The 11,279-nt window shown below is 44.9% G+C and overlaps 1 protein-coding gene and 1 pseudogene across 2 annotated transcripts in view; both read left to right on the top strand.

The window, feature by feature from the left end:
- The window catches only part of LOC106535536 (homeobox protein PKNOX1), a 39,419-nt gene that overhangs the window by 11,937 nt on the left and 16,203 nt on the right, over positions 1 to 11,279 (top strand). For both annotated transcript variants that reach the window (XM_014032572.1, XM_014032573.1), the window contains exons 5-6: positions 1,534 to 1,734; positions 1,848 to 1,965. In XM_014032572.1, coding sequence (XP_013888026.1) covers positions 1,534 to 1,734; positions 1,848 to 1,965 — 319 coding nt within the window. The remainder of the gene's footprint in view (positions 1 to 1,533; positions 1,735 to 1,847; positions 1,966 to 11,279) is intronic.
- Positions 7,440 to 10,650, top strand: LOC106535538 (uncharacterized; annotated as a pseudogene).

Genomic DNA, 11,279 nt, shown 5'->3' with positions numbered 1-11,279 from the left:
CTGCTCAGTATGAAAAAATTGAAAACTGATTTTTTTAAAAGAAGTTGATTGAATCGTTTACAGTTGTTCTTTAGCTGGTATTGTCGATGTAAACGCAGATAAAAGATGGTGATTGTGAGGGTAAAACTGTGTAGTGGTGGTGGGGTTCATTCTCATGTTCAACAGAAGTTTTAATACGTTTAAAAAACAGATGGACACACACAGATGTTATTTAGAGGATGGTTGTGTGACATCAGGATGTTTTGGTTCTGAGTTCCTGGGACAAATGAGAGCAGACGACCTGTTGCTGATAGCAATGCTCTTCCTACACATAATGAAAGCACTTGCCTTGAATTTAGGGTTAAATAACAAATAATTGTATATAGATCAGTGTTTCATTAAGGCAAAGAAATAACTATGTATCCAGTAACTTTAATAATAGGTTGAAGCAGTTGCCGCTACAGTTTCAACTTGAAGTCGTGTTGGTATTAAAAAACATTGGGATGGTATTAAAAGGTATTAAAAGGTATTAGATTTAACTTCAGAATTTCTTTACATACCCTGGAATTGCATTCAGCAACTGCATGAAATGAATGGCCAGAATTACAGAAAAATGCATTCTTCTCCTTACTGGAGCTTCCATCTCCTCTCCATGTCGATCTCTTCTCTCAGCCTTCTCACCCATTTGAACACATGTTGAGTCCTCCAAAGCATTCAATTTCCTTCAATAACTTATGAGCTACCCAGAGCTTTTATTTTGAAGACAGTTCAAGCCGTCTCACTTGCCTCGCTTGCTGTTGGTGGTCAGTGGGGCAGTGCAGTATGGCAGCCCTGCCTCTGTCAGTATGCCCCTGGGCACCTGTGGCTAAAATGTAATTTAACATCATCAGTGTGTGAATATGTGAGTGCAAATCTGAATGATGAATGAAGTTGTAAAGCATCTTGACGAGTCCCAAAAAGTGCTATACAGGACTAACGCATTATTTTTACAGTTTGACAACAATCAGGTTCCCACACTTCTGTCAGTTTCTGTCATTTTCTGGGCACTTTGATCAGGGACTCTTTATCTCCCTCCATAGCTACAAAATAGCACTTAAGATACACACATCAACAGTGTAGCTGTTAGTGGAAACGCTATCGTTGAGCAACACAAATAACATTCCGGCCAGACAAAAGTGCGCTGAATAGTTTATAACGGTTCCTATTTTTAATGAAGCTTCAGGCTGATAATGTGCGTCAAGGATTTTTTGCAATCGAATTACTCAAGTCTGATTGTCTTTTTTTGCAACAGTTGCTTGTTAAAAATCCAGAATATTTATTTCCTGATTGAGTGCTTGAGAAGAAAAAATTAAAACGATTCTGTGATACTTTCCCTCTATCTGATTTTACATAAGTGCTGGACTTCTGAAGGAAGCAGATTCAAATTAGACACCAAACATAATAGGATTGTTAGTGTGTGTTTGTGAATGTTTCTTCACCACAAAAGCCAGGCCAGGACAGTTGATGGAAAAGGTCTCCCATCTGTCACTGACCTTTTTTTGTTCTTATGTGGAGATGGTGAAAGCCATCCAGGTACTGCGGATCCACCTGCTGGAGCTGGAGAAGGTGAGCGACTTGTGTAAGGACTTCTGTAGCCGCTACATCGCCTGCCTGAAGACAAAGATGAACAGTGAGACCCTGCTGAGTGGAGAGCCAGGAAGTCCGTACTCCCCCGTACAGGGACAGCCACAGAACTTCTCACCCACCAAGACTCAGGTGTGCTGTGCTGGTAGACTGACGYCAGAACCACAACACACTTTAGTATAAACCTCATCAAAGCAAGCTAATAAGTGACAAGAGGTTTTGTGTGTGCATTCTGTTATCTGCAGACCCCCAGCTCTATCTCAGGCACTATCAGTCCCCAGGGTCAGATTGTAGTGCCTGCATCAGCCCTGCAGCAAGGAAACGTTACTGTTACAGCGGTCAACCCCACCCAGGTGGTCACAGGTACATAAAACGGCACCTTCTCCAGGTGCTGACCATTATTATATATATGGATTGAACGTCACATGGTTTGAGGCATGCACAGATGCCACCATTGCTATGTGTTGACTATGGATCTATATGAACCAGATGTATACGTGTTCAGAGAACAAGAAAATTAAGATTGACACATCAGGAACTGAATGTTTTGCTATAAAACTGTAGCCCATATCAAAATTCACAGACAAAAGYACAAGGAATAACATTTCACACATAAGTATGGGATAAAACTTGTGCCAGCAGGAACTGAATTTGAGTTGCTCAGATTGAATCGTTATGTGCATAATTTGAAATTGAATGCATTGGTTTGAAAATTWATTTCACGAAATTGAAACTGGATTTAATGATTTGAATTTGAATKACTTTGCTTTGAAACTGTATTTTGGACTATAAAAGTTTGACTACTTTCACTTTCAGTTCCATARTTCAATTTCAGTTYAGKTCCAAAATTCAGATTTTTGTGTCTGACATCCRGGCTCTTGAGAAAGCCAGCCAGAGTAATCAAAAACAGATCGACAGATTTACATTTTACTTTGGTAAAGCTTTCCTTCTGTAATGTAACAGAAAGCAGTCAAACTGAATTTTTGGGAGACTGTGATGAAGGGATTCAAYGCAGTCTGTTGGCTTCTTCTTTAGATTGTTCTTTTTTATGTGCAGTGTGCCCTGAGACAATGTATGTTGTGTGACTTGGCGCTATATAAATAARCTGAATTGYATTGAATTGAATTTTTTAATAGACCAAAATACAGTTTGAAAGCAAATTAATTCAAATTCAAACCATTAAATTCAGTTTCYATTTAGTGAAATTCATTTTCACATCAGYGCATTCAATTTCAAATTATGCACATTCACATTCAATCTGAGCAAKTCAAATTCAGTTCCTGCTGGCAAAAGATGTATTCCATACATTCTTATGTACTTTGCCTGTACTAAGCTGTTGTAAAGCAATAATTCTAGATCACCTGTTCAGCAATACATAATGACAGCTGCTGGCAGACTCAACAAATTTAATGAACACAATCAGTAAACAATTGTTAGTGCAACAAATGTAGATTCTACTTGCAGAATATTACGGTACAACCCAGTGTTTGTCAGAGCTCTAACTTAACAGCTGCTGATATAATGCAATATAGATCATTTTCAGCCATCAAAAATGTTTATACACAATTAAAAGCAAGGAACGTTTATAAAAGAAARCTGGAGTGTAAACTCCAGCATAACAGCATGAGGGAGGTCTGGAGTGGAATAAGGACAATCACCGGCTTTGGGTCCAGSAACATAAGMGGAATGGAGGGCAACRTGGACAGGGCCAATCAGCTAAATCTGTTTTTCAACMGATTTGAGACAGCAGGACCCATCCCCCACCACCAGACCTCTTCAAATGACCCTCAACTGCTGTCTCAAGCTGGAAACATACTCCCTCCRATGCGGATGAGTYGACACGCAGTCACGTGGTTGTTCGGCAGTTGTTTTCGCACACAACTTTCATAGCTCCAGAGACACACCGCGCCGAGCTCCTGGGAAACCCCACCTGCTGAAACATACGTCACTGCATGGAGTTTCTTCACGCAACAGCAGACAATGCAGAAAAAAAAAGTCGTCACTCACCTGACGTATTTATCCACATCTGACCTGGTTAAAACTCCACAGTTTTTGTCAGTCAGATTTAGGGATGGGTACCGAATTCGATACTTTTTAAAGTACAGACCGAATTCTGTCGGTACTTCTGAGAACCTATTCATGTAAAATCAAATGGTACCATGTTTCGGTACCCAAACGCATCTATGCAACCGTATTGGTGTAAGAGTGGTGAGTTTTCCATGCTTGTCCTGAACGCACCATCATGACGTCAGCAGCCGCTGGTTCAGTAAACAGAGCTCAGTCTGTACTTAGCTTGAAAACGAGTCTTGAAGCTCGCTGCTCCTGGAGTACAACACGCCGAACAGACCGCCTCTGAATTATCTGGTGGATTAATTATCTTGTGAGCACGAYGTTCACTTGCTCAAAGAAAATAAAGTACCGCCACTTTCTTTATTCCATCCGCCGTTAAACAGAGACCGACAGAGGAAAACAACAGAGGTGCTTGCCGACAGTCTGAACACATCTGACCTGAAGAAGCACAAGCAGCCAGCTTTAAAGCGTTGGGCGCTTTTTGGATGCTCAAAACATAGCTTGAATACCTTTTATTTATTTTAACTCAATCCTCTTTTGCTTATTTGATTTAAACTTATTTGCCTTCCATGGACCTCTATCACACAATTTTTCTAGCGGGGAAATGACATCAATAGAAATACATGGAGCTGGATTTTAATTTGTGCAATAAGACAAAACAGTCTTGTTTTTTTCAAGAGTTTTCACCTTAAAGAAATTGGTTAAAGGAGACCAATTATGGGTCCTAGAATTTTTTATGGTATGTCTGTGGGCTATCCAGACCATGTTCATTCAATTTAATGCACAAAATAATTTTCAGATAATAAAATTTCCCATTTTCTAGTTCTGCCTGCTCTGACTTCYGTTCAGAAGAGCTGTTTATGTTAATGAGCTTTGTTGATAATGCCCTCCAAAAATCTGTWGACATTAACTCTGCYCTCTAAAGCCAAYGTTTACGTTAGCATGGCTAATAATAGCAGAAGCTCCGTTGTACAACCATATGAGACCCAGAGGCAGAGTCGTGGTCGGAGCTTCTTTTTTTCCCTCCTACTCCTCCTCYTCTGCTCTGCACTCACTCTGCATGCAAGGGAGCAGCAGTGGTGAAAATACCTCAGAAATTCGAACAAATAGGCTTTGACAAGGCTTTAATAAGCTAAACAATAGTGGTACATGAGAAAWCGTGTTCATAACGAATGAAAATAAAAAAATTTTAATTGTGTCCATGCTGGTCTTGAACCCTGGTCTCCTGCTCTCTGGCCCAACACTCTACCCATTGCCCTATTGGAGACTTGTTATGAAATTTAGCTGCGCATTGCACAAGTACACCGTGCGGCTTTTTATACGGAAGAGGTGGAGCTTCACCCAGGGGTTGCTAGGTAAGGGGCTGAACGCAGATTCCAGTGGGTTGTCGTACGGCTTGTGACATCACAAAATGACGGAAGTATAAAACTTGTCGTTAATATACATTAAAAATACATTTACTTACAGTAAATATGCCCCTGGGTGCATTTTTTGGTCCCAGGACTGTTTTTTAAGAAGTACATACCCAAAGTTGAGTTAAAAAATTTTTTAAAAAAGTGAACTTTGCATAATAGGTCCCCTTTAAAAAACTGATGTTACAATACAAAGAGTTGGATGTTGTCTTGATATTTGTTAATTTTATATATTGAGAAATATGTTAAAAAAATAAAAGTTTCTTATAAAAAAAAAACAACACACACAAAGTACCAAAAATCGGTACCATTAAGTACCGGTACTGATTCCCAGGTACCGGATATTGGTACCAAATCGATTCAAATGCCAAAGGTACCCATCCGTAGTCAGATTCCTCAATGCACAACATCTGTTTAATCTCCATTCATGAGTTTTTCACGGTTTGACTATCTTTATAAAACTCTGCTTCCTGGTAACAGTCGCTCTGGGAGCGAGTCGGTTTTCCCCCTTTTTTACAGACTGGTTGAAGTAAATGCAGCGTCTATAACGCTTTCAGCACAAACCAAAACGCCATGAGTTTTTCTCTGTTTGACTATCTTTATAAAACTCTGCTTCAACAGTCGGCTCTATAAGCAAGTTTTTTTTTGTGTGTGTGTCCGAGCACTTTCAGTTTCAGCACAAACAAACACGCCCACGAACTTCAGACCAATCACACATTGGGAGGGGGCTAAAAAGTTCTGCCGGCGGGTTGTGCCAAAAGGGGCTGCCGAGCCGACGCTGCGAAGCCCGGTGACGTAATTTTCGTCATGAAACTGCGACAACCTGTGCCGACGTCGGCAGTTCGCAGGGAGTACGTTTCCAGCTTGAGCAGCATAGCATGATCGTCTGTTGACCTTCAGCCTCCCTCAGCCTCGACTGCCATGACTGCAGACCAGGTGAGAAGTCAGTTGCAGAAACTCCACACTAACAAATGGTGCATTCCATTTACATCATATTCCCGGAACTGGTAAATGGTAGTGACGTCATTTCTCAACAAGCCATATGAAYCTGCAGTCCAGTTAGCCGACAGGCGATTGTATTGCTGCCGCTAACCTAACTACAACACTGCTATAATATAAACAATGACAAAAAGAGCTCTACTACGTACATCATGCAAATAAACATTGATTTTAATACGTACAACATCGCACAGAAAACACACTACTTGTGTGAGTGATGCACAAAAAAATTAAGAAAGATAATTAAGTTATGGAGTTAACTTTCTAAAGCTGCGAGTAGCCGCCATCTTGAAATGGAAACTRGGGCAGTCGCATTTCTTCCACTATACGAGTGGAATATTACCACTGGAGGGGGCATTCCAGTTTAAATCTACCAATGGGAAMAGGGAAATGWCCACTTCCCAGGACAACTAGAACRCACCAAAAGTCTCCTAGCCCTGATGGTGTCTTACCCAGGGTGCTTAAGGACTGTTCCACCCAGCTTTGTTGAGAATTGGAACACATCTTCAACATGAGTCTGAGTCTCCAGAGAGTCCCGGTGATGTGGAAGACGTCCTGCATTGTTTCGGTACCAAAAACATCATGACCCAGAAACAATTCAATTCAATTCAGTTTATTTATATAGTGCCAAGTCACAACATGCGTTGTCTCAGGGCACTGTACATGAAAAAAAGCACMATCTAAAGAAGAAGCCAGCAGATTGTGTTGTATCACTTCATCACAGTCTCCCATCCTGAGCAAACGGTGGAGAGGAAAAACTCCCTGTTAACAGGAAGAAACCTCCAGCAGAACCAGGCTCAGGACAGGCGGCCATCTGCCTCGACAGGCTTTGTTGCGGGACAGGAAAGAGACACAGCCAAACACAGAAGAACTGGTCCAGATGCAAAAAGAAAAAARTTATTGATAGAAAAAATTACAATAAACCTGTAGAAAAGAGAGACTAAAGACAACAGCAGAGTGAGGAAATGTGCTCAGTTTGTGTTCCAGCAGTCTAAGTCTATAGCAGCAGAAATGAAGAATAATTCAGGAAACCTAAGTCTAGCTATAGGGTTTATCCAAAAGGAAAGTCTTCAGTCTAATCTTAAAATTAGATAGAGTGTCAGCCTCATGGACAGAAACTGGAAGTTGGTTCCACAAGAGAGGAGCTTGATAACTGAAAGCTCTGTCGCCCGTTCCACTTTCAGAAACTCAAGGAACCACAAGTAAACCTGCAGTCTGAGAGCGAAGTGCTCTGTTAGGAAAGTATGGAACAATAAGATCTTTGATATAAGATGGAGCTTGGATGTTGAGAGCTTTGTATATTAGGAGTAATATTTTTAAATTCTATTCTGAATTTGACAGAGAGCCAGTGGAGAGAAGCTAAAACCAAGTCATCCAAGTTCCTTTTCAGTCATTTCTCTCAGTACAACACACTTGTTGTGTATGGGACAGGCGCCCTTCGTGCGCCTGGCTGAAGCCACCTCTAATCACGTCTTTAGACTGGTGACGTTGAACGTCGGATGACAGGCTCCACCCCCACCCTATAAGTTCGGCGTCACCAGYGTCATTACTCAGTTCTATCGCCCTTTACCTCGCAATAGACACCTCTACCTGAGCTCGCATAGCTGCTGCAAGTTAGCTCAGCTTCCAGAAGGTTCTTAAGCTAGCTTAGCTACTGGTGTTAACCACTTTACCTGCTGGTTTGTGTGTCTGCCCGCTTAACGCTCCAAGATGCTCAAAACCACCTTCGAAGAAACTGAAGTCTTCTGTTCGCCCCTGTCCTCAGGGGTGAGGCTTTAAGCTTCATGAGTAGGACCAGCATGAGACCTGCCCGGCCTGCCTAGGAATCATTCACGCTCGACGGGCGCTTATAGAACCCGAGTCCTGCCGGGCCTGTGCCGGACTCTCACGTCCGACACTGGAGAGGAGAGTGAAATTCCTGGAGAAAATGCTGGGGGAAACTGCTGTTTTCTGACAGGACCCGCTGCTCTCCAAATCCAGTCAGACGGCTCAGTCCGACGAAGAGGAGTATTTGGCGGTCGAAGCCCCCGCTGCTAGCTGGGCAGACCAGATGGAGCACGAGGAGGCCTTGCTCAACATCGAGGGGGACGAGACCCGGTTTCACCTGGATCTAAACCAGGAGGAGGACGATGTTCTGGAGGTGGAGCAGGAGGTTCACAGTCTGTCTGACGACGAGGACGAAGAACCGTACCGAGCTCACTCCACCCCGTTGCTGCAACGGTAGACCAGGATTCGTCCTTCTTATCCCTGTGCCGCCGAGCTGCTGCTAAACTGGAGGTACAGTGGCCCGACCCCCCCACCTGCTCAAAAGCCATCGATGTTTGCTGGGTTTTATCTCCCGTCTGAACTGGCTGATGCGAAGCACCGTCTGCCTATGTTTCAGGATTTCGTGTCGGAACTGACGTTTTCCTGGAGCAAACCACTGTCCATCCATGCCTTCGTGTCCGGACAGGGTCAGTACTTGGACGTAGAAGGAGCAGATCAAGCAGCCCTGGTGGGCATCCCTCCGATGGAGCCTTCTTTAGCCGCCTATTTGGCTCCGTCTCACAAGCACGGTGTGAGCGGGCCCACCCTGCTCCCCTCCAAGCCCTGCAGATTCTCTTCGGCACAGCTGGAGAAGATCTTCAAGGCCCAAGGTAACACCGCCCGTGCGCTGAGCTCCGTCACCGTGCTGCCAGGCCAACCTGCCAGGCCATGGCCTTGGCTGAACTGGCAGGTCAGATGCTGCAGGAAAACCCCCTTTTATCCCTGCTGAACGAGATCAGACTGGCGTCGGACCACATTCTGCGTGTGTCCCGCTGCGCAGCGCTGGCTCTGGGGAAAGGAATGGCTTTCACTGTTGTGGCGCAGAGGCACCTGTGGCTCTGTGGCTAATGCTCTCTGATGTTCCCGACAAGGACAGGGCGGCCTACTTGGATGAATCGATAACGCCTACAGGACTGTTTGGTCAAGCGCTTGACGGCATCCAAACCAAATTTGAACAGAGGAAGAAGCAGGCTGAGGCACTCTGCTGCATCGTCCCCAGACGCGACGCGAGGCCCAAGGCTCCGAGCACATCCAGGTCCGCGTCTCATCCTCCTCCGTTCAAAAAGGCGGCGGCGCCCGGGACTTCACAGGCCCGGCCCGCTGAACCTTCTAGCAAGCTGCAGCCTCCCCGACAATCGGCATGGAGCAATGGCCCCCTTCCGAGTCAGCAGGATAGTTCAGCGTCTCGGAAGAATAAGTCAAAGTCCTCCTAACAGCAGGGCTGTCTTCACAGGGACTTCATAAACAGGGAGACAATGTTCAGCTGCAGTTGAAAAGACATTTACATGTTTGTGTTTCAGAAAACAGCCCCAAGAGGCGTCAGGTTTCAAATGTTCTGTCTTCTCTGTCCCAAAAAATAAACAAAAAACCTGTAGCCCCCTCCTTGGGTGCCCATGTGTGTTTTAAAATGCACTACTGCAATAAAGAGTTCTGCAAGTGTTGTCAATGTGTCATTAAAGAATTATTTTTGTGCACAAATAAACACAAACAGTCGGCGTCAGTCAATAATGTTGTCCCTTCTCCATCCAGTGGAGGGCAGCAGCGACACGTCTCCAACAGTAAGGCAAGTCAGTCGCTTAGCAACGCGACTCCCTCTCCGTGGGTACAAAGAACTGTTGCTATGGGTTACAGACTGCAGTTCCACGTCAGGCCGCCTCGCTTCCGCGCAATTGTAAACACAGTGGTGACAGCCGAGGCAGCCGCCATTTTAAAAGAGGAAATTTGCATGTTGCTAACAAAGAGAGCTATTCGAGTGGTTCCTGCTGCAGAAACACAAAAAGGTCTGTACAGCCGTTATTTTCTTGTTTCGAAGAAAGGGGGCGGCCTGCGGCCTATTCTGGATCTGAGAGTGTTAAACCGGTACCTTCAAACATACAGGTTCAAAATGTTAACGCTCAAACAGCTAATTCACTCGATCAGCCCGGACGATTGGTTTGTGGCCATCGACTTAATGGATGCCTATTTTCACACAGCGATTCACCCGGAGCACAGACAATACCTCAGGTTCGCCTTCGGGGGTGTAGCCTACGAGTATCTGGTGCTACCGTTTGGTCTGTTGCTAGCACCCCACGCCTATTCAAAGTGTGTAGAAGCTGCGTTGGCTCCCCTCAGGGAAAGGGGGGTCCGTCTGTTAGCATATTTGGACAACTGGGATCGCAAGCTCCAGAGAGCAAGCACTGGATCAGCTGTCTCAGGTTCTTTCACACATTCAGGCTTTAGGGTTTTCAGTAAACACCCAGAAAAGTCTATTCTGGTATCTGTCAGTCTATTCTGGCACCAAGTCAGCAGTTTTCGTTCATCAGACTATAAATCTTCTCCTTGTCAAGCAGGGCTCGTCTCTCAGAAAACAGAGCGGCTGCGTTTCACTGCTGCTTAGCTCAGTTTCAACTGGGACGCAAACTGAGCTTCAGAACCATACTACAGTTACTGGGAATGATGCTTCCATGATTTCAGCAGTAGCACTCGGGCTGTTAAAAATGCGCCATTTTCAGACGCCTCCCTGAAGGGTTGGGGAGCTCTGTGCGACGGYGCGACGGTGAGGGGAACCTGGACTCCACAACAGTCCAGGCTCYACRYAAACTGCCTAGAATTGTTAGCAGTCCTGTTAGCACTGAAACATTTTTGTCCAGTTCGGGAGAACCATCATCTTCTAATCAGAAYGGACAACACAGCAGTGGTCTCTTATACAAACAGACAAGGGGGGACTCGCCCCCTTCCTCTGCTGAACCTGTCTCACAATCTTTTACAGTGGAGCAGTGTTCATTTTCTGTCTATCAGAGCCATTCATGTTCCGGGAAGACTGCATCTAGGTCCAGACCTCCTCTCCAGGGGCGGACCTCTAGCAAAGGAGTGGTGGCTGCATCCCTCTGTTGTGGCCCAGATTTGGGTTTTGTTTGGCAAGACGACAGTAGATCTGTTTGCATCCAGAGCAAACGCACACTGTCCAATATTCTTTTCCATGACAGAGCAGAGCGCTCCTCTGGGAGTGGACGCCCTAGCTCATCCTTGGCCCAATGTATTTCTGTATGCGTTTCCCCCAGTGGAAATGATACCACTTGTACTAGAGAGGGTGCGCAGACAGAGCCTGTCTCTGATTCTAGTGACACCCCGCTGGCCAGTGAAGTCTTGGTACGCCGAGGGAATCAGCTTGCTAGCAGCTCAACCCTGGCA

This window comes from Austrofundulus limnaeus, unplaced genomic scaffold, assembly GCF_001266775.1.
Source record: "Austrofundulus limnaeus strain Quisiro unplaced genomic scaffold, Austrofundulus_limnaeus-1.0 Scaffold1483, whole genome shotgun sequence".
NCBI lineage: Eukaryota > Metazoa > Chordata > Actinopteri > Cyprinodontiformes > Rivulidae > Austrofundulus > Austrofundulus limnaeus.
This window is presented reverse-complemented; position numbering and strand designations above follow the sequence as displayed.